Source organism: Azolla caroliniana, unplaced genomic scaffold (assembly GCF_043228905.1).
Source record: "Azolla caroliniana isolate FFs.n. ecotype wild unplaced genomic scaffold, voAzoCaro1.0.p SCAF_17, whole genome shotgun sequence".
In the NCBI taxonomy this organism is placed as follows: domain Eukaryota; kingdom Viridiplantae; phylum Streptophyta; class Polypodiopsida; order Salviniales; family Salviniaceae; genus Azolla; species Azolla caroliniana.
In genome coordinates, this window is record NW_028230452.1 from 1,269,381 (window position 1) to 1,293,270 (window position 23,890).

At 37.1% G+C, this 23,890-nt stretch overlaps 5 protein-coding genes across 6 annotated transcripts in view; 2 read left to right on the forward strand and 3 right to left on the reverse strand.

Annotated features, from left to right (window-relative positions):
* The window catches only part of LOC147852667 (GCN5-related N-acetyltransferase 8-like), a 100,625-nt gene continuing 76,735 nt past the window's right edge, over positions 1–23,890 (reverse strand). Inside the window, exon 2 of the mRNA XM_087332743.1 lies at positions 1–1,048. Coding sequence (XP_087188869.1) covers positions 228–1,034 — 807 coding nt within the window. The 5' untranslated portion in view covers positions 1,035–1,048 and the 3' untranslated portion in view covers positions 1–227. The remainder of the gene's footprint in view (positions 1,049–23,890) is intronic.
* LOC147852668 (pentatricopeptide repeat-containing protein At2g13600-like) lies at positions 2,181–4,966 on the forward strand. 2 transcript variants are annotated; one of them, XM_087333640.1, is made up of 2 exons: positions 2,184–2,553; positions 2,857–4,966. In XM_087333640.1, exons 1-2 carry the CDS (start codon positions 2,202–2,204, stop codon positions 4,293–4,295), a joined length of 1,791 nt encoding a protein of 596 aa, XP_087189766.1. In that variant the 5' UTR covers positions 2,184–2,201; the 3' UTR covers positions 4,296–4,966. The 2 variants fall into 2 exon arrangements, with proteins under 2 accessions (XP_087189765.1, XP_087189766.1); XM_087333639.1 differs by having other exon boundaries at positions 2,181–4,966.
* On the forward strand, positions 11,821–16,139 carry LOC147852669 (putative methyltransferase PMT3). The gene is made up of 7 exons (XM_087333047.1): positions 11,821–12,157; positions 12,776–12,940; positions 13,405–13,587; positions 13,683–14,277; positions 14,367–14,467; positions 14,598–14,818; positions 15,632–16,139. Exons 1-7 carry the CDS (start codon positions 11,834–11,836, stop codon positions 15,948–15,950), a joined length of 1,908 nt encoding a protein of 635 aa, XP_087189173.1. The 5' UTR covers positions 11,821–11,833; the 3' UTR covers positions 15,951–16,139.
* On the reverse strand, positions 16,249–17,603 carry LOC147852670 (peptidyl-prolyl cis-trans isomerase-like). Its single transcript, XM_087333050.1, has 2 exons — positions 17,470–17,603; positions 16,249–17,134 (listed from the first exon to the last, which is right to left on the reverse strand). Exon 2 carries the CDS (start codon positions 17,131–17,133, stop codon positions 16,546–16,548), a length of 588 nt encoding a protein of 195 aa, XP_087189176.1. The 5' UTR covers position 17,134; positions 17,470–17,603; the 3' UTR covers positions 16,249–16,545.
* Positions 20,210–22,452, reverse strand: LOC147852671 (large ribosomal subunit protein uL30y-like). Its single transcript, XM_087333048.1, has 6 exons — positions 22,242–22,452; positions 21,650–21,747; positions 21,507–21,564; positions 21,259–21,338; positions 20,869–20,971; positions 20,210–20,569 (listed from the first exon to the last, which is right to left on the reverse strand). Exons 1-6 carry the CDS (start codon positions 22,425–22,427, stop codon positions 20,354–20,356), a joined length of 741 nt encoding a protein of 246 aa, XP_087189174.1. The 5' UTR covers positions 22,428–22,452; the 3' UTR covers positions 20,210–20,353.

Below are 23,890 nucleotides of genomic sequence, written 5' to 3' on the forward strand. Positions count from 1 at the left end.
TTGAGCATTCTGCTGGCAAAACGGCAGCAAATCATACCAGAGTGCATTTCAAACATGGAACCCCAAAAATTACAAGATTCTTTCAGGATAATCCAGACAATAAAAATAGCAAAATAGTCATATTAAATGAAGAAAATAGGTTTTTCTGTTCCTTCCAAAACAGCAAGCATTAACCATCTAAAGGGTAAAAAATGCACTGACAATTTTTTAGTGCAAAACAACCCGAACTATATATGTTTTTCTGTTTGAGATGCACAAGTGTTAAGTGCTTCACCAGTGAGGCGACAAATTCGCCATTCAGGCAGCACTTTTGCACCAATTCCTTCATAAAACTTGATAGCATTCACGTTCCAATCCAATACACACCATTCTACTCTGCCATAATCAAGCTTGACAGCCAATTTGGCAACAGTTTTAAGCAAGAGCGAACCAAATCCACGCCCTCGATAACACTCCCGAACATACAAATCTTCGATATAAAAACCTGGCTTTGCTAAAAAAGTAGAATAGTTAGGGAAAAACAGAACAAAACCTGCGATTATACGATCTTCACTTGATCGGAAGGATAAGGCTTGGTTATCTTTGATGGGTGACCGGAGCTCAAATTGTCGTGTAATCTCGGAGAAAAGATCAGGATTCTCCTTATCCAGATACTCGTCCGAAACCCCTCTATTCTTCTCAAGATTCTCATCGGGCAGCTTGGAATGCTTCAAGGGATTCTCTGCATTCTCACAATTCCCGAGTTCTTTCTCAGGATTCTCCAAATTGGCATCTTCTGGAATCTTCTGGGGATCCCTTTGGAGAATCTCTTCAGGCGGGTTGTTGGATACCTCCAGTAGGAGAACAGAGGGGCCAGAGAATGGTCGGGTGGGGTTGAGAAAGAGGGTGGATTCCAGCTTGGGCACAGTGGCCACACACATCTCCGTCAGCCGCTCGAACTCTGCGAGCTGTTGGGTGAGGCTGAGCACGTGCGGGACGTCACGTGGCTTGGCGAGGCGCACGTGGGCCCAAAGGAGCTGTTGGAATTCAGCCATATCTCTGGCCCTCTCTGTTTCTGGTTTGGGAGTGGAAGGAAACAGAGTAGGGTGTGACTGTTAGGGTTTTATATACATACATATGCGTCCATCAGTATGTATCAGTATGTATGTGTGTATTGTTATGTATGTGTGTATGTATGTAATGCTATGTATGTATGTATGTGTAGATACATATATAGATAGATTGCATGTATGAGTATGTATGTATGTATGTAATGTTATGTATGTATGTATGTAATGTTATGTATGTATGTATGTATGCATGCATGCATGCATGTATGTATGCATGCATGCATGCATGTATGTATGTATGTACATGTAGATATAGAATTAGATAGATAATCAAGGAGTAAATCAAGGCTTTGATAGATAGGGATTTGCCCACCATTAGGCATGGACATAGTAGACACACACACACACACATGAATGGTCTCCACATAATAGTTTCTTGTAGCCTTCTCCCGAATCGATCCGGAGTTGAGTAGTCCCTTGCTCCCTAACTCACACAAACTCCTAAATGGACCTCGGTGCCAGGACATTAGGACGTTTGGATGTGTACATGATCGTGCATTTTGTGGATTCGGGGCTAAGCCCTTGCTAGGGGTAGGGGTGACCGTCATCGTATGGTCCACAAGCCCTTCCTTGCATTTTGTGCTAGAGATTTGAGTCTTCTTTACCACATTGTTCGAAGCATTGAAGGGTCACTTCCTAAGCTCGAGGGCTAGAGCTACGTGTTTACGTAAATATTCATATTGGGTTTGCCCAATGATAGAGTGGTAAGTTGTGTTCGGGCCACTAGGGGATAGGGAGAATTGGGTACAACACAATGTAGATAGATAGATAGATAGATAGATAGATAGATAGATATGTGGCCCACCCATGAGAGACCGAATGGGATATATGGGACCATCCCATTGTAGGAGTCTCTTCTTTTTCTTTTTCTTCTTCTTCGTCTGTATGTTTGTGTGGTTGCTCTCATAAGCATTGACCCAAGGATCAATTAAGGAATAGAAACTCTGAATGTTTAAGGGGAACAATTAAGGAATAGAAACTCTGAATGTTTAAGGATGAATTAAGGAATAGAAACTATGAATGTTTTAAGGAACAATCAAGGAATAGAAACTCTGAATGTTTAAAGGAACAATCAAGGCATAGAAAATCTGAATGCTTAAGTTAAAAAAACCACCATTGTTGGTTTCCATAGCTAGTTTGTTTCTGTGTGTGTGTGTGTGTGTGTGTGTTTGTCTGTTTGTGTTGGATGGAAGAACCATGGCGACCGTCCAGCCCCTTCTTCAGAAATGCAACAGAACCAAGGACCCAGACTCATCTAGAAAGCTCCACCTCTTCTTGGCAATCAACGGCTTAGATTCCATCTCCTTCTTTGGAGATCACCTCATCCGCTCCTTCAAATCCTGCAGCTCTTTGCCAGAAGCCTGTAGAGCTTTTCTGAAGATATGCAGGCCCTCTGTTTACACGTGGAATGCCATCCTTTCAACTTATTCTGACCTCTGCAAAGGTAAAGACGCTTTTTCTCTCTTCTCTGAGATGCAAGGATATGGCGTTAAAGCAGATAGAGTCACATTTTTATGCATATTGAAGGTTTGTGTCAATAAAGGGTCATCAATGGAGGGAAAATTAATACATATGGCAATTTGTGAATGTGGTTTAGATGTAGATATGGTTATTGGAAGTGCATTAATTCAAATGTATAGTAAATGTGGTAGCATTGATGAATCTAGGAAGGTTTTTGATAGTATTCACAATCCAAATGTGGTAACATGGGGTTCTTTGATCTCTTGTCATGCTGAAAATAATGAAGGTATACAAGCTCTTTGGCTTTTTGAAGAGATGATGCTTTGTGGAAAAGAACCTGAAAAGCCAACTTTTCTATGTGCTTTGAGAGCATGTGCCTCTATTGGAGATCCACTTCAAGTATATTGGGTTCATGACTTGATCATCAAAAGTCTTTTTCTCATAGACCTCGTAGTTGAAAGCACTCTAATTGATGCATACGCCAAATGTGGGAGATTGATAGAGTGCCAAACAATTTTCAACGGTTTACCAAAGCGAGACATAGTATCATGGGATGCATTAATATCAGGTTATGTGCAACATGGGGACATAATCCATGCATTTAAACTCTTGGAAGATATGCAAGAAGAGGGCATCTTGGCCGATGAAGTATCCTTTTTAAGCATCATGAAGGCTTGTTCTAGTTCAGATCTATCTTGTGAATTGGGAAGGCTTTTACATCATCTTGTTATTAAGTCGAGATTTGAATCAAATATCGCTCTTTCAAATAGCCTTGTGGATATGTATGCTAAATGTGGTAACCTAATTGATGCGTGCAAATTATTTAACGAATTAGAGGCTCGGAATGTCGTTTCTTGTACTGCTATGATATCTGGCTATGTAGAGGAGGGAGAAGGGATCCGTGCATTTGAGATTTTTGAAGAAATGCAAGAGAATGGTATACATCCAGATAGAGCAACCCTTATAGCTCTTCTCAAAGCATGTGGTATGATGGGGACAGTATGTGTGGGTCAACTAATACATGATACAGCCATGGAAATAGGGCTTCATTCTGATGTATCCCTTGGCAACACACTTGTAGATATGTATGCCAAATGTGGAAGCCTAATCGATGCTTACAAAGTCTTTGAGAAGTTGTTGAATCGTGATATGGTCTCATGGCATGCAATCATTTCCGGGTATGCCCAACAAGGCAACTACATGCAAACAAAAGAACTTATGGAAGACATGCTCCATCAAGGTATAAAGCTTGATGATAAAGTATTTATGAGTGCTCTAGCTAGTTACAGTTATGTTGGGCTACTAGATATAGGCCATTCTTATTTCAAGTCCATGAGAGAGAACCACAAGATATCACCGACTGCTGGGCACTATAACTGTATGGTTGATCTTCTGGGGCGGGTTGGATGTCTCATGGAAGCTCAAGATGTCCTCCAAACATTGCCAGTTTTGCCGGGTCTTATCAGTTGGTCTAGTTTGCTTAGTGGCTGCAAAACCCATGGTAACATAGAGTTGGGCAAACGTTGTTTCACAGAACTTTTTCAGCTGGATTTCCAAGATGCTTCTAGTTACATGATCATGTTGAGCATTTTCTCCAACTGTCAAACCCTAGAAGATTCTCGGGAATTGCATTATTGTAGTAGCACTGAAGAGGTCTGTGGTCGAGATTCTAAACCAAAACCAATGAATTTGTATGTACGAAAACCAATGGATTTGTATGTATAATGTTCTAGGGACATTATTGTTGAATGAAGTGTATGAACCAAAGCCAATGAAGGTGTGTTCATTGCGAAATCTTGAGGGGGCATTATTCTTCAATGGATACTGTAAAGCAAGAGAAGGTAAAAGGATAAGGGAGAAGGATGTTCTGAAATAATGGTATCCGTGCCAAGTCGAAGTTCAAACAAATGTTGGTTGCTTACAGAAGAAAATGTGTCTATGTTTCAAAGAATCAATATATGGAATCATTTTCAAAGAAGCAAGAGATATTGCCTGAACAAGTCAGGACCAGTATTGCTTGCCAATAGATTTTCTCAACCACTTCATGTATAGTGTGGACTATATGCTTATGCATTTCTTACTCATATCGTCAGCTGGGAGGACATCCATATGACATCAATGATTGGGATCATAAAAGACTACACATGGATAGCTTCAGAAACCTGTCAGGATTCATGAGTGTTCATGATTATTCTTCGTTAGGGTTTTAGTGCATTTACAAGAGAATCATGAATATGCTAGGGAACTCTCTTAACATGGGCACAAAACATAGTCCCATGGGATGCATTTTGGGGCCAAAATGCAGATTTCCCTTAATGAGTCAGAATTCCATTACCATCTATACCAATCAAGGGTGGGATAGGAGAGCCAAACTTGAGCTTTGTTGGACTCGAGAATTTTTTTTTAACAAAATAGAACTCATGTGAAACTTGTCAAAAGACTATTGTTCCATTACTAGGAATATTGAACCCATGGCATATATAGTTTAAGGTTCAAAACTTTAGTGATGTACTGGTTGTCACATGTTAAAAGACTATGCTTCCTCCTAATTCACAATTCAAACCTTGGGGATTTTGCTTATATGAACAAACCCTTGATGTGGACAAGACCTCAAATAAGTTGACGAGAGGTAAGGACATCTAAAATTTTCATACCATGTGTAAAGGTACAAAAGCAATACTTCTCTCAACGTGTTATAATACCAAAGGCATTCATACCATGATGGAATCAATAAAGATTGCCTTGGGTTTCATTCATAATGAAAAGTCTACAAAAACATGTTTTGAATACAAATTAGAGCATTTTAAAACTATGGCTTTGTCATTCTGTTTAGCATTTCTTGAGATTGATATCTTGGATCAAGTTTTGAAAAGTGAAAAGTGTAAGCTTGTGCTCTATTGAAAATGGAATCATAAGCTTTCCAATTTATCTTACAAACTTAAACGTGGGAATTGTTACAAATAACTCGACATTTTGACTATATTTGCAACTTTATCTTCCCAATAAAGCTGATAGAAAACTTTCAATACAATTTGCATTGTAAAGTGGATGCGGTCTCAAGTTATGGCAATCATTTTTGGAAATCAAGACATGGGAAAATACTTTAGTTTAAGTTGTGATCTATAGCAACTCCTTGTAATGCGCAGGACAAGCACAAACTTATCATTGAACAAAAATGATATTACGTAATCTCACAATAACTATGTCAACTTCTTGTTGGCTTATCATTCTCCAAATCCATTAACAATGTGAGTGGATGTTGGGATATTGACAAGCAAAGTTCTCGATCGTTAATATAATCGCCAAACACACAAGGAAATATTAGCCAATAACATTGCTATCAAATATTAAGAACTTTTAGAGTCCTCTATTGTTTGTTCATCAGGAGACATGTAATAACACATAATATGTATATAGAAGTAGAAAGAGGGGTGCACCAAGGATTAGAATATTTAGTCACCTCTAACTAGTGATCACTAAGGATCCTTAATTGTTTTAAACTATAGTTGTGTTCTCTCAATGTTTACTTAATACCATAAGATGTATATGTGTGGGTGCCTAATCACCAGGATATTTGTATAGCGCTAACTCTTTAGATAGATATTTGCCATTGTTTTTGGAAACATAATACCAACAAGGTTACCACATCAATACATCTTGAACACTTGGCCTAATGCTCAAACTCCCTTATACAATCGAGAAGAGGCACAAATGCCTTATGAATCAAGTTTTGAGCCATTGGCAAGGACATTTTTTGAGTAAAAAAAAGTTGTCAATGACGCAAGCTACCACTTTTTCTTGAGAATTGACCTCACATTTAGAAAGTTGCATTAGTGAGTCCTCCATTCCAAGTTGTACCAAGGAAGGCTTCTTTACCACAATCACCAAATGTTTGTTAAATTCATGAAAAGGGACTGAAAGAACTAGGCTTTTGCGACTACTTTGACTTTGCTTGCTATTTTAGAACACTATTTGTGACAACTACAATATGGCATTGGACCAACCCATTTCATTGCCCCACATTGTGCCTTGTTTTAACTAAATGACTTGTGGGATGAAGAATAGATTGACCTAATTTGAAACCAAGGTATTGATGAAAATGTACAATTATAGAAAGTGGGATTAATATTCAGTATGTGCTAAGTTGAAGGCCTATGAGCTTGACATTTAATGTAGGAACTTAAAAAGAATCTGTGAACAAGGTCATGAATTTAAGTATCAAACTCTGATGACATGGTTCACCTTTGATCATGTGCGAGTTTGCTTAGGCCACAACTAGGGAGATTCATCATGTATACACATTTTTCATGAAACAAGTTTGTGAATGTAAGAATCACTTTATGTTGTCACCCTTCGCCTCAATCACAAGTGACTTTCCTTCCCCCGCACTTTCAACCAAGGCATATCTCTCTATACACCTCTTCTCTCAATCATAATGTCCATTAATCAAATTCTTGGACATTCCACACAAAATGAAAACATTTCATTTTGATTTCATGTCATATTTGAACTCTGAATATGATAATAAAATTTATGTGTTGTTGACATGAGGCATTTAAATGCTTTGCAAGTTCAAATAATGAGTTTATGTGTGTGTTATGTGTTGTTGAATGTGAACCATTTAAATGGTTCACAAGTTCAAATAATGAAAAACCATTGAGTAGGTTACCACTCGGAACATTAGCGTCATGTTTTTCTAGAAATACTTTGGAAGGACAAAATCTTATGAGTGTCTTTCAAGACTTTTTTCATGTCGAGTTGATCAAGTGTCGATGGCTCCATAACAAAGGTTAGGTTATGTTTGTGAAGACTCTCTCAACCAGTGTGTACAATGATGTGCCAAATGAAATGATAGAACTTGAAGAACGTTGCACATGAGGCTTTCTCCAATCATACATGGAAGATGTTTTAATGTGCATTGAGAACATGTGCAATGGAGGATGAATCAAATGTTGGTGTTTAGTATGTTTGCATGCTTCATTTTGGAGGCCATTTTAGTGAGTATTGAAATAAAGTTCAAAGGACACATGTAAAAGAGACAGAGAGTAGCACTTAAAGACTAGAGTAAAAATAAAAAGGTTGTGTCAAAGTTTAAGGTATTATTGTGTGTAAAGTATCATGTTGATACTAGGAGTGGTCCTTCCATGGTCTCCCTATTTGTACTTTTTACAAAAAAGTACTTTAACATTGTCCACACTTCATTGCTTTCAATATACACTACATAATCTTTCAACGTTATCTTGTAATCCACCTACTATGTTAAAAGAATCTCAAAGGTGAAATTCTTAATCTATATTGGGGTCTTCCTTTCATCGCCTTTTAGTAGATTTGCTTAACTACATGAGGGAATAAGAAGCTTTTGGTTGTGCAAGTTTGTGTGTTCTTGTCCTCTCTTTCATGCGATCTTTTAATTTACGAGTTTGATAAGTTGTACATTTTGGCACAATGTAAGCTTTTTGGAAGGGCTAGCCCAATGGGTAAAGTGTCACTAGACGGTGGATTTATTATCTTGTTGAAAAGTAGGAAGTTCCAAATCCCCCTATTTTTCCTCGCTACACTATTCACGCTTTGGGTACATCGGTAAAACGAATTTCAATCATTTTTGTAATCACTATTCTTCTCCTCTTTTGAAGGGGTTTCTTTACCCTTTTCCGTAATGATCTAGATACAAGATTTCCTTGATTTTGTCTTGAATTTTGTGATCGAAATCTTCTTATACACATGTTTAGTGTATTTTTGTTTCTGGTAATGGATTCCACGAGATATATAAACTTAGCTAGACATAGATCTCTCTAGATATAGTTAAGTCCCAACTCTCTCGATCCCTCACCTTTGTTCTTAACTATATATTCTCTAAGTTTCCTAATTAAAATGTAACATACATTTATGTTCGCCAACCAACATTATCTTTAAATTCTTGGCAAGGGTTGACGCCTAATGAAATAAGTTCTCTCAAAATTTTGTCTTAACAACTTGTACCATGATGCCATTTTCTATTGTTATCCATGAGGTATCCATTCTCTTTTTCTCTTATTTTATGTGTTGCATTCCTACTTTGCGATTTTCTGTGATTTATTTAAATCTCCTCTTCTTCCACCACTATATCACCGACTACTCTAAATAGTGGAGCCTTGTGAACTTTTCGCCTTGCTTTATGCCTTACCTTATGAGTATTTTAATCCAACATTTTGTTATTTACTTATACTTCCTAGCATGTACGCCCAACCAATACGATAATTCTATAACCCACGCTTGCACGCATATACACACACAAACACAAACACACGTGCAAACACACTCAATATACATTCAAATAATCTACTCTCTAAATTAATAAATTGCTAAGGTGTGCGTTCACCAGCTAAAATGTCAATGATGCATGTACCATAGGTGGTCATATAAGATGAATGCACGCACATCCACATCCCAATTTGTATTTACTCCATGCAATAAGACATGATATGCATAGCTAGTTATTTTTTTAATGTGTATACATCAGACTCATTATTCTACCAATGCCTCATGTTTCAAAGTGACTTGCAAAGAACAAACACGCACACATTCAAGTCATTTTATTCCATAAGAAAATACATTATTTGGAATGTAAGTTGTAATCATCCTTTACAAAGTTGATGTGCCAAAGTGACATACATGTGTAAAACGTAGTCATATATACGACCTTTACCTAAAATATAGTGTCTATGTATATCCATTGATGTTAAATATGGGTGCTTATTTATGATGGTATTGTCATTTATCCCTAGATCATAGTGTTTGGTGTATAGCCCCATTTATCTCGTTTCCTAGGATGAGCAATTTATGGGAGTAGGAGTCAAGACGTGTATGTGTTTGTGCTTGTCTAAATATAAACAAATATGTACGAACATATCCTATGTGTGGATTTTTCTAATAGTTTTTTCCTGCCTTGCTTATTGGGACCTTGGTTGCACATTTAAATGCATTGTCTTTCTATTTATATATTCTTCTCGAAGAACTCCATTATTGCCTTTGTGAGGTCCATGAAATCTCGATTAGAGCACAAATTTGGGACCTTGAATCGTTATTATATCATTGGTAATGTGGCAGTTCAAAAATCCAAGAACGCATATGATGCTAACTGTACAAATTCACGTGTTGCTAGCTCAAATGTTAACTAACCACTTCATCTATGATTGGTCAGCAATTCCAAAGTGCGTCTTCATTCCTTGTATGCCTCACCTTAACAAAGGAACTTGTGCATCAACAAAATGATGTCAATGCTTCCCTTTAAGAAGGAAATTTGTGTGATGCTAGAAGTTGGAGAACAAACAAGTATAATGGGTTTGAGACAACTATGGATCATGTGTGGGTTGAGATATCCACTAAAGTATGCATTGCAATGAAGTTGGTAGCAATTCATGGATATCCATGCAGAGTGAAAAAATACAAACTTTTCTTCATGAAAGTAAGAGATGTGCCCTATTAGGTGCATGAATTTTATAGATATAGCCCTAAAGAGATCCATGGCTCATATTCATAGATAACACCATTGAAACCAAAATGTATTTAAGAAACCAGTCGTAAACTTTGGCCCATTAGGAGAATCCATAGACAAGGCGGCCAATGTAGATGTATTTATGAAACAAACCCTAAATAGAAAGATGGCCCAATAGATGGATTCACTCATCTACTCGAAAGAGACACATGTGTAACGGGCCAATAGATGTATTCACGGACACAACCCGTTTAACTATATAGGTGTACTCACACATCTAATTTTAAAGAGACAATGGGCCCTCGTAATAATAAATGTGTTCATAAATCTAACCCATAGAGATCCATGTCCCATACGACATAATCATAGATCCAAGGCCTATTTAACACTACATGCATTCACATATGTATCCTCATGTAGAGATGGCAAGGTCCACGAGCTAGAGATGTATTCACAACATAAAACAAAACATTCGGCAAAGATCATTCACATGGGAGATTTGCAGGGCCCATGAAACGTATTACGATCTCACGGATCTAGCACTGATCGAGAAGAGATCTAACCACGGACAAACCCAAGTGAGGTATATATTACAAACATGATGGATTCATCACCAATAGAAGCCATACGACATTGATGATGAAGAGAACAACCCTAGGCTTGGCTTGGGTTGGCTTGGCCGCCCCGCCATCATCCGGGAAAATGCAATGCATGGATCGGACGCTCGATCCGGATCTTGCATGATGAGATGGGATCCGACTTTGTTCACAAATATGTATAACAAACTCAAAAGCGAGTCTACTAAGGAATGATCGATGCAATATGCAATGTGCATACATACACAACACCACACAATTTCTGTTTTCTGTGTATGTATATTAATATGTATGAGTCTATGTCATATGACTGTGATGTGAGAGATGGCCACCACCGACAGGTAAAGAGAAGAAGATGCAAAAGCAGCACATGGGTGGATGGGTAGGGGCCCCATCCCATCCCATCCCCTCTCCTCTCCTCTCCTCTCTGTTCTTCATACCATTTACTTACACACACTCACAAGTTAGATCTCTCTTTCTCTTTTTGTCCTCTTTTTTTTTTTTTTTTTTTTTTTTTTTCTTTTTTAATCTTTTCTTTTGATTTTGTTCTGTTTCTTGTTCTCCCCTGTACATATATATATACATGCCCTGTTCTAGGGTTTGGGGTTTGGGTTATGGTAGAGATGATCGTTGATTCTCTCTCTCTCTCTCTCTCCAACAGCTGAAGTAGTAGTAGTATTTGCACTTGTTGTAGAGGGAGAAGATGATTGAATTTGTAGGGTTCTTTTCCTTTTTCCCTTCGATGTTGTATTAAATTCTCCCTCCTGGCTGACTAGGGCTTGTTTGGCATTGTGGGTCTGTGGAATGATCGATAATTCACCGCAAGTTTCCAGAAGCTTCCTCTAGAGCTCTCTCTCTCTCTCTCTCTCGCTATTTCTCTCTGCGTCTATGCGTTGGGTATGCTATGTCGCATTGTGATTACTTTTTCCTTTAAATCAATAGGTCCTTTTAAAAAAAAAAAACTGTAGCGGTTAATTCCTTTATAATAATATGGAACTAATTGTTTTGTTTAAAGATATTCAGATTAATTCTTTTGTTTAAATTTGACTATAGATTAGCTTGTTTGCTTAAATAGGATCCTAGATTAGTTCATTTAAAAAAAATCTAGATTTGTTCTAAATAAACTTGTTTTCTATCTTATTTTGAAGGCTCTAATATTGTGTTTTTGTGTACAAATTAGAGCTTTTAACAAAATGAGAGGGCGTGGTAGTGACGGATCTCCAAGAAAACATCTCATTATTTCAGGGTGCTTCACACTTGTGGCATTATCTTTTGTGTGTGTCTACTATGTTTCCGTCAAGAAATCTTCTTTTCCTCAGAATGGATCATCATACATGAAAAATAACGGAAATGCAATATCAAGAAGGTCAGTGAAAGACATCGATGTAGATGAAGCAAAAGATAATGATGATGTTCCCATTAAGGATGACAGTATGAATCTTAGGCGAATTATGAAAGATGAACATCCAAATGCTCAGGATAGTGCTTTTGACATTGTATCTGTCAAGTCATTTCCTGTAAGTTTTTTTCGACTGCCATGTATGATGTTGTTCAGTGAAGAATTTGGTTTATATTATGGGCTTAGAAGGTTAATACAATCCAGATGTTGTGCATTGAAAATACTGGTTTATATGCTGATTGTTTACTACATTAATGGAGTCACGATATCATACACATGATCACACATTAATCGAGTCTTAACGTAGGTTTTTCTAATTTCATGCAATGCATTAAAGAGACTGGTGTATATATTGTCTGTTATTAAGATCTGTATACATCTTCATATCTTGGTGGAGTCACTTAGACTCCATTAATGAGTGATTCTGTGTGCTCATGAAATAGTAGAATTTGACAAGTGAATCCAGTAGATTAAGGTCGTTTAAATACTCAATGAATGTGTGATCATGTGTATGATTGTAAAAATTGTAGATCTCAAATGAAATACTGATAATTGTTTCATATTGCATTAATGTATGATTATGTGTATGTTCAAAATAAGGTTTTAGGCCCAGATAAGGGTGCCATTAATATATGATTATTTGTATATATGTAATGAACATATATGTTGTAGATTTGAATAAATATCGAAAATTATTTTCTCTATTGTGACTTTTGTTTTTGTTTTTTCATCTCAGGTTTGCGATTCTCGTCACTCAGAACTGATACCATGTTTAGATCGGCAGTTGCATAGCCAACTGAAATTGAAGTTGAATCTTTCACTCATGGAACATTATGAGCGTCATTGTCCACCTCTGCATCGTCGACTCAATTGTCTCATACCTCCACCACCTAATTATAAGGCAATGGAAAATGCTCACTTGTTCACTTTATGAGATGCATACGATGTGAATATGTTAGATTACCATCTTTTCCCAGAAAAACGTAATTCAATAACATTAGGTTTAACTCTGTGAACTATAGAAGGACAACTTAATGTTCCTTCTGTGGAAGTCATCATCATTAGTATGTGCTTTGTATCCTTGTATCAAAAGGTTAGGCAGATCACATGGTGCATTTGTGTTGTCCCTTTTTTATGTTAACATGGATGACCAATATTGAATCATGAAAGTGGAGTTCAATTGTTGAGATACCATATATGAACATAAGAAACATGCTTTTTGAGCAATTGTTTTTAACTATAGCTTCTTTAGGTAGAGTCCCTTAAAGGGACATTATATGATCCCAATAATGAAATACTGTATTTAGAAACCTGGACAAATTTGGAATTTGAGGACTGAGTTTTTCTGTCTTTGATATATAACAGGTGCCAATCCCTTGGCCTGAGAGCAGAGATGAAGTCTGGCAATCTAATGTTCCTCATACATTCCTTGCCATGGAAAAATCAGATCAACATTGGATGGTCGTGAATGGAGATAAAGTTAATTTTCCTGGAGGAGGAACTCACTTCCATCACGGTGCTGACAAGTATATTTCTTCACTTGCCAAGGTAAGAGATTAGAACCAAACATCACATTGATTGGGCAGCTTGTTTTTTTTAAGTTTCAAGATGGAATGTTTGGGATAAATAATGAGCTTTTGTAGATGCTAAAATACCCAAATGAAGACTTGAGCAACCATGGAAGAATTAGAACTGTGCTCGATGTTGGTTGCGGAGTTGCAAGTTTTGGTGCTTACTTGCTACCATTGGATATTCTAGCCATGTCGGTTGCTCCCAATGATGTACATGAGAATCAAATACAATTTGCTCTAGAAAGAGGAATTCCTTCTACTCTGGGTGTACTAGGAACTCAACGATTGCCATTCCCCAGCAAATCGTTTGATCTTGCACATTGCTCTCGTTGTCGTATTGATTGGCTTCAACGTGATGGTATACTTTTATTGGAGGTTGATAGAATACTCAGGCCAGGTGGTTTCTTTGCTTGGTCCTCTCCTCCAGCTTATAGAGACGATCCGGAGGATGTCAAAATATGGAATGATATGTCCGATCTTGTCAAAAGGATGTGTTGGTCTGTAGCAGCTAAGGAAGGTCAAACTGTTATTTGGATGAAACCCTTCACAAATGCATGCTACAATGGGAGAGCAGAAGGTACCGATCCTCCTTTATGTGATAAAAGTGACGACCCTGACGCTGCATGGAACGTGCCGATGAGGGCATGTATTTCTCCATTACCAGAGGGTAAGAAAGCCGTAATTTGAGCCTGAATTTAACAAATTCTAAGTAAATTCACGGACTAAATAGTATCTTGCTAAAAATTGTTTACTTAGGCAATGGTGATATTTTGCCCCCTTGGCCTAGCCGTATGCTTTCTGCATCACCGCGTTTAAAAGAATTGGGTGTCAGCAATGGACATTTCCAGAAAGACAAAGTAATGATCAATCCTGAGTTCAATTTTACCAAAGCATCCGTAAAAATGATTTGCAAGCATCAGTAAAAATTTAAAATTTTGAACTCAAAAAAACCATGCTTATTATATGCATTTGTTAATATATGTATAGATGGCATGGCGTGCACGAGTGGATTTCTATTGGAAGCAGTTAGGATCAGAAATCGAAGAGAACACATTTAGAAATATTATGGATATGAAGGCTCATTTTGGAAGCTTTGCTGCGGCCTTGAGGGATAAACCAGTTTGGGTCATGAATGTGGTCCCAAGTTCTGGTCGTAACACTTTGAAGGTCATATACGATCGTGGTCTCATTGGGTCTCTACATGATTGGTAAGTTGATAATATACCCTTAATGGCACATATAACGAATGCATCATCTACCAAAGAATGTTATTCTATTTGTATCACAAATGTGTGTTTGCTTGTAATGCAAACTTTAATTTAACCTCTAGTCTTAGAAAACCAACTGAACCTGATAGCTTCAAGGGGAAGTTTCAATACTGGACCTAAAAATGATTTACAGCTCTTTACAACTTCTAGAGAGAAAATAAAGCTTCCAAATCCGTTGCTCTTTCAATAGCTTCTGTATATCTGCCAGAGTATCCTTAAGTTTTGGAGAATCTTCAGAACACCCAGGGGCTGTGTTCTTCAGAATACATAGCAGTTGGTCTTCAAAAACTTACTAGAGGTGTATTCTGGTATTTTCTGAAAACTTAGAGGTATTGTGGTAATTTTTGAGACGGGATATTCCTATAAACATCCTTGAAAGGAAGTGGACGTCTCAAAAGTGGGGTATTCTTTGCATAATTTCTGAAAACATTTTGGGTATTTTGAAAAGTTTTAGCTGGATTTGCTTTTTCTGAAAACTTAAGAGGTATTGCAGTAATTTTTGAGACCTAGGAGTATTCCTGTAAACATCCTTAAAAGGAAGTGGATGTCTCAAAAGTGAGGGGAATTCTTTGTGTAATTTCTGAAAACATTTTGGGTATTTTGAAACATTTTAGCTGTATTTGCCTTTCTGAACTTTAGACCTGATCAAACAAAAAACAAATGTAGTCTGTCTGGTGTGGCCATGGACACTATTCATTAAAGGGCAGGAGATCAAATTGTAAATTGTAAACCTATGTTTTTAATCAAAATCAGGTGTGAGGCATTTTCAACGTACCCTCGGACATATGATCTTCTACATGCATGGAATATCTTCACAGAGATCGATAACCAAGGTTGCAGCGGCATGGAAGATCTCCTCTTAGAGATGGATAGGCTCTTGAGACCCCGTGGATTTGTTATAATAAGAGATAAGAGTTCAATAGTGGATCAAATAAGCTCGCATCTCTCATCTCTTCATTGGGATGCATGGTCAAAGATCATTAATGCCAACCCTGATGACATTTCAAGCGATGATGATAAGATCTTATTTGCTCGAAAACAGCTTTGGCAACCTGATGATGATGATGCATGATAGGTTGATCAATTGATAAGAGAGGTGGATGGATTGGAAGGGGTCGAAATAGCATATGAATGAATGTGCCATATATCCTAAACAAAAGATTAATTAATTAACTTGATTTTCATTGTAATATGCTCTCATGGGAGCCGAGTATAATAGTTATTGTATATGTTCCATAGTAGTTTCAAGTTTATTCTTTTATGTGATTCAATATTATGCAATGTGGATGTTTTGTTCCATTTGGTTTCTGAGCCAAAATGTTGTAACTCAATTTCGAAGTGTGAAAATGTATTATTATTGGGGGGCTCTCTAAAATTATAACCGTGTTACATAGTCACTCCTTCATCGTGACATCATGAGAGGCTTGGATACACATTATTTGTAGTATCCTAAAGAATGAAAAACAAGAAAGAATAAATGAAAATGGCAAGCATGACAATAAGATTTATTGTTTAAGAATTATACCAGCTGTAGCCAGAAATTGTTACATCACAGAATTATCTTGTTCTTTCTCACTTCAGGAGCCATGTGTTCTGTTATGAACACCTTATTTGAGACACTAGATAGCAAAACCTTGGGAAGGCCAATCAAACAAGCAAAGATGGTTTTAGAGTTGGCCACAATCACTGATCACCACACGCGTGGAAGTCTTGCCAGAGTTGGAGCCGACAGATTCGATGGCCTTGACAACATCCAAACCCTCGACTACATGCCCAAACACTACATGTTTCCCATCGAGCCATGGGGTAGCGGCAGTACAGAGGAAGAATTGCGAGCCATTGGTATTAGGCCCTGAATTGGCCATCGACAATACACCTGGGCCATGGTGCTTCTTTATGAAATTCTCATCCGGGAACTTATCACCATATATGGATTCTCCGCCAGTTCCGTTGCCTCTAGTGAAGTCTCCACCTTGGCACATGAACTCGGGGATGACTCGGTGGAACTTGGAACCTTTGAAGTGTAGAGGCTTCCCGGAGTTACCTATGCCTTTCTCACCAGTGCAGAGTGCACGGAAATTCTCGGCGGTCTTAGGGGTTGTGTCGGCATAGAGCTCCATCACAATGCGCCCGGCTTCTTCTCCACCAATGGTTATGTCGAAAAACACCCTGGGATTCAGCACCTCCAATTCCAACTCCGGCTCCGCATCCACATCTGTGGCCGTATTCACATCTATGTCTGCATCCTTTGCCATTCTGAATCAAAACAGATATAAAATCATATCATAACATCTTTGGGGGGTTCGAATCTCCCAATGCCCTAGGCAAGGTTTTTTTTTTTTTTGCATATTGATTGTCATGAACCTTCAAACACACTCAAAGACAATGGTTTGAAGTTTTTTTTGCATCTTGATTGTCATGAACCTTGAAAACACACTCAAAGACAATGGTTTGAAGGTTTTTTTCGCATTTTGATTGTCATCAACCTTCACACACAAACTCAAAGACAATGGTTTGAAACCCTTCTATTTGCAACTCAAGAGACAAATAAATAGAAACAGCAGTAAAAAAAAGGGCACATAGAAGCTCACCATAAAAGCTATACAAGGTTTTGGTCCGCTCACACAAAAGAAAAGGCATCAAACACCACCTTTATTATAGAGCTCTCTTTAACCATGGTTACCTCAACCATGCTTGCCTTTTAACTATGGTTAAATTGATCGTGCCTATGTGGAGTGTACAATTGATAAAGAGAAAATGTCACATGATTCTTGAACAGCACTACCTTAGTGCCTAGAACTCAATGAATTATGAACAAATACACATATTGACTCTATTGATAAATACATTGGAAAAGATAAATTATTTGGCTATTTGATGAAGGGGCATGTCTTGATATTATGAAATATGATGAGAGGCAAAAAACATATAGCAAGTTTTGTAAAAGTATGGGAGGCTAGTGAAGTAATATCCTTTCAAGATGTTGGTGTGGGGACCTAGTAAATGGATGACCCTTAGGACAAAAGAACAAAGTGGCTCCACTATCCACAATATTCATCATTTTGTGGCGAAAGGCAACCATAGACAACACCAAACCGGCACATTCTAGAAAAGCTAATCAAGAACAAGTGTGTTTATGAATATGGCAAGAAGATGGAAATGTGAACAACCCTTTATACAAGTCCAACCTTAATAAAAAAATGCATGTAGGAAAAGAACACGACATTCAATATCTTGTGGCAAGAGGACAACCACAATCAAAACGAAATTGACACACTTTAGAAAAGCTAAGCAAGCTCAATTTGTGTTTATGAATACGATAATGAAATGGAAATGTGAACACTATTACAAACCTACCCTTAGGTCTATGAACCTATGAGTCATAATTATAAATGTGTATCGATGACCCTAATGCTCAATCCTTACATGTGTATGATATCACAGAACACAAGTTTGTGAGCCAACACTATGATAGAGGAGTCCTCTTCATTCATGTATCATATGAACTTAGGATACTAAGGCCATATTTTATTCTCTCAAGGGATTTTTGTGATGACTTTCTTGTAGTTTTTAGTACATATGGTACATTTCTCAAACCCAATGATGGATGATACTTTAGATATTAGATTTTATGCTCTTTCCTATTGAGATGAGTAATCGTGCACAAATGGAAGAATAATGTACATGCTTAAAGCACATTATGAATTGTGTGGCTATTGGAGATTACAATTGCATGATTGCTACATATTTGGAACATTTGAACTTTTACAATTCCTTAAGTGCATGTTGAAACATCAAAGAAATTATTATATTTCTTTGATCAATGTATAAACACTTCAATATATATTCTTGTTAGAGTTTTGTGGAATGTAGCTTAACCTCCATTCATTATAACATTCTCCACTTTCTAATTTCTTCAAGGGCATATATTCTTATCATTTACTTATTACTTCAACAATATTGCATGATGTGCAAAAGGACTTTAAAACCGATGGAGATTAGAAAGTTCATCATTGGAGTCACTTGCACAAAAGGCATAATAACCATCGCAAATGGATACACATTTCTTTACATCTGCCGGAACTTGAATCCTTTACATGGTTTTACCTACTGGTTGCCATTATAGTTTGATACTGAAAAATTATTGCATTCTCCATTACCCAGAAGGCCTTCTTGATAATGTATGAGCTGACCAACTTGTGTTTCTTATCCATTTATTTACCCAACTCCCTACCATGTACGTATATCAAAATTTGCAACTTCTGCTTTGCCTTGTAATAAAATGAAGAATGTACATGGAGTGATGCAGTACAATATGTGATTTTAACGAAAAAGAGAACAATCATTATAATGGAAATTTTCATTCTCAGCAAGATAAACACTAAAGACTGACAGATCAATTTGGAGAAGGCAATGATTTTTGGTTAAATTTCTATATTAAAGACTACAACTCTCAACTTAGACGTTAGATTTCCAGACACATTGCACATTACAACTTGATCCTATCCACAATTTACCTTATGTCAGCACTTGTGTTGCAACAGTAAGTCTTGTACACAAAACAAGCATTATATAAACAAAGGGCACTTATGCAGGAAAGGAAACTAGAGTTTTAATTGATTCTATCTTTTATTAAGACAATGAACCAAACACTGGATGGACCATTACAGCAGTAAGTTTCACAAATGAAACACCCTGTATAAACAAGGAATCATGTAAGAAAGGAAACTAGAATCATACACCTCTATCAATTTGAACTGTTTACTTCAAATTTGAATGTTGTCTAGACCTCTAACACTACAAACAGGGAATTATGTAGGGTAGGAAACTAGAATAATATACTTCTATCAAATTGAAATATTGTCTCTCATTCTAAATGAAAACAATAAATATCATCCTTTCTGGGTCACTAATACTATGCAAGTCACTCACTACAATAGATGTCAATTTAATAGCATAAAACACAAGCCACCTATTTGTACATAGCAATCTCATTGTATAGTGAGCGCAGTACACTGCTCTAAAAGCACTATATATTCATTTGCCAATTCTATTATATTGTCAGTTCTTTCCCATTTTTATGAATTATATGCACTATCTGGTAATTAAACACGGTCAATTCCTCCCCCTCATTCAGGGGGGTGACCAGGGGAGGAAGATTTGAGCAAGTAATGAGAACCTAACAAAATGTAGTAGAATAAGAAAAAAACCTCAGAGGCATTGAATAGTATATGCATAATGTACCAATGAATTGACGTTAGCATTCTCACAATTGCACAAAACAATAAACAGTTATTATGGCGTGTCAAATCATTACTTTGACACCCTATGGAAACACTAAAAAAGGAAGTGCTACAAAATTAAGAAATGATAGTAACTCAAATAAGATGTGCTACAAGCCGCATTCCATGGTTCAGAAATTCAAAATAAACAAACCTCAGATTCAATTCAGATGACATATAGTTAAATAGGGACCTAGTTCATCCTTCGGATGAGTGCATTCACAAAGTCCTCTCGGTTACCAGCATCTCCATGTTCAATATAGTGATTCCTCTTTTTCTTCAAACCGCCCAAAGGAGCACTCAACTTAAATGGCCATAGAAAGTTGTTTGCTTCCTTAAAATGAGGACCCACGGTGTAGACCTCATGAATCAAATCTTCAATGCAGATAATACCATACTTCCCAAGACTCTGTTAATACAAATGGTTATTATTATTGTTAGTCTGAAGACATCTAATGAAATTGCTGCTGGAAATATTGTTAATCTGATGACATCCATTATCTGCTAAATTATTATAAAATTTGTAAGCTCGTGATTTCAAAGGAAACTGTAATTTACACTAAATTATTAACAAATATCTTTGCATCTTCATAATAGTTCCAATCATTTTGTGCATGCAAAGGAAAGTTAGGTAGCTAAAAGTTTATGCAACACTAGCTGAGATGACTAAATTCACGAATACAAGCACAAATATTAATTTGTTTTTACCTCCTCAATTATTGAATTGTCAGTCAAAGCAATCCGTTGCTTGTCAACTTTGCCATAACCTCTTTTATATATAAGCTCTTTAATACTCTTCAAGTTAGGGTACCTGCAGTGAAATAAAGCAATTGATACGAAAGGTTCATTTAATTATTAACTCAAAATAAACATATTACACACACACATATTGATTAGCAACATTGAGCTTTACATTTACTGGCATTACTATATATAGCTTAGCAAACTCAAGGAATTTCTTTGACTGTCAATAAAACATAATCTTGCAGCCAATATCTTAGTGATGAAATTTGGATATGATTAAAACTTGCGTTTTTAAATTTGAATGTTCGAAAACTGCATAAAAAAAAAAACTAGGTAAGGAACATAAACAAGTACCCGTAAGTAACATATGGCTCAACCTTTCTTAGCATGTTAATTGTAGCCTTGTTAACTTTTAGGAAGACTCCATTGAAAATCTGTAGAGAACTTGAACTTTCAGTTATCATTTCATGAAATGTATAAAACAGGAATGCACATATTGGGATCCGGTAAAATGCAGTAAACCAATTCCATCTAACCTACAAAGAAGAGACAGGGGAAAACAGAATCAAAAAAGAAATGTGGCAAACAGTAGGCAAAGTTACCTGTCGAAGGCGGAGTAGTTGCATAATCTTACGGGTCTTGGGATGCATATCATTGATACTACAATGAAATTAAGCATAATAAGCTCAAATAACATACATCAAAAAATTGTAAAAATATTAAGGCAAAAATATCTTATGCATACCCTCTAATTCGAATGACAAATAGGAGTTTGGCTTCAGGATCAACATAGAATCCACCTTTGAGCTTTGCTTCTCGTTTTAATCTAATAAGATCCTCCTCCTGTGTTCAATAACACAATGAGACTTACAAAAACCTAAGGACACACCTCCAAACCATCACTCTAATTTGCAATGGTTCCCAAAATGCTATCCAATCTCAGAAAATTGCCAGCATCATGCAAACCCTTGATATTACATTTGATATTAGATCCTAATTCCTAGCAGCTTGCAAAGATTAACATTGACTTAAGAGATAATTCCTATCAAGCACAAACCACGAGGTGTTACTTATCAACCATTAATCCATTTTGTTAGAAAAAACAATTGACTTTAGGAATTAATCATCCCAAATTAGCAAGTCTAGAATCAAACTATTATTGATTAGGTAAACAATTTAACGAAACAAGACATAGTAGATAATTAATTTAACAAAGCACAATATAATTCCCAATCAGTTGTTTGTGGCATTTTGGCATTTTGTTTCAAATTAAAGTGGTATAACTGGAATTTCCTGAAAACTATCATAAATATATAATCAGGAATAATCATAATTACTTGCTGACGATATTGCTTGATATATTGCTCAGCTCTCTTGAAGATGACCTTCCTGTTCTGAATGGATTTTAGCTTTGCCTCCTCAGCCTGTTCCTTTCTTGATAGAGTCCATTGTTCATCCCGTTTACGTTTCTTGAGTACAGACTCGGGGACAACAGCCACAGGGGAAACGTCAGCAGAACTCATACTGATTGAAAGAGGAGAATAAGAAAAAACTATTAAAAGTTTGCGAGTAAACACAGGAAGCTATTAAAAACCCGAGCAGCATGATCAAACTCCATTTTCTGATAAAACAAATAGAGGAATGTACAGGAAATGATCATAATGTGGAAACATGAGCATTAACAAACAGATCATTCGGTGAAAACTAGAGCAGAAGCAAGCATTTATTGTATTAGTTCACCCAGGGCTTAGAGCGTCCATACAAGCCTATACAGTCTTAAACATCCGAGCTGCACTCAGATACGGAGCACCACCGCATAATTCCATTATCATAGTAACTCAAGGGACGGATCTAGGGGCACATAAAATCCATGCAACTACAGATCAAGAGGCAGATACACAGATTGGTGACATGGAAACTCGGAGTAAGCACAGAAGCACTGACTTGCAACCACCAATAGCTTTCTCGGAGACGAGGCAAAGAGCACAAAATATTCCACTATTTACAGCCAGGTTCACAACAAATAAGCCATGGATTAATCGAGAAGAAACAAACCTTGAAAAGATACAGAGGCTGGGATGAGGAAAGCAAACTGAGGAGAAGACGATGAAGCAGAAGACGAAGACGTTGAAGAAGAAGAAGAAGAAGAAGAAGAAGAGGACGACGACGACGACGATGAAATGGCGGTGATGAAACCCTAAATAAACCCTAACATTTTCACAAGCGTTCACAGATGGAGTTTTTGAAAATTCCCAATCTCTACCCTTCTCTTTAATTCTCGTAATACCCCTACCACAAACTTACAGCTACTTCTTTCTACCTCTACTTCTCTATTAACACTACCAAAACTACTTAAACTACTACTACTACTACTACTAGAATTAAGTAAATAGTACTTAGTAGTAGTAGTACATATGTGGCTACAACCATATGTGGTCTCTGTTCAGACTCCACCACACAAGTCCTCATAGAACTGTAAGGATCCACACGCAATCTCTCGTATGTTATATGCATTTTGCTTCTCCTCCAATCGTCTTATCTCATGGCCTCCCGAAAGCAGCTCGTGACTTATCGTATTGTCTCTTTTTTTATCGAATGTACCCGTGATCGTCCTTAGCAACACGTGCAATTGCACATTCCCGTGGGTTTGTGTGGGTAGGTTTTGGCCATTTTTTAAACAATCCTATTCGAAGGCTGGGAAGATGATGTGTGGTGTATGATTTGCACATCGAGATAATGGTAGAGAAAGTGAAGGTATTTATGAGCAAATGAATCATCACACAAACCAAATGGGAATGGTAGGCTCAACGATGAAGCATGAAGAGGAGAGAAGGTATAAATTTGTTGAACATACCTAAGATCTGCTCACACCATCGACGACTATATTTACAACATTCCCTTGCTTTCCTTTCTATTCGTGAATTATGCCAACACCATTCCAAGAGAAAGGGCTAGGGACAATCCTAAACCCTAAATCGGGCACCCT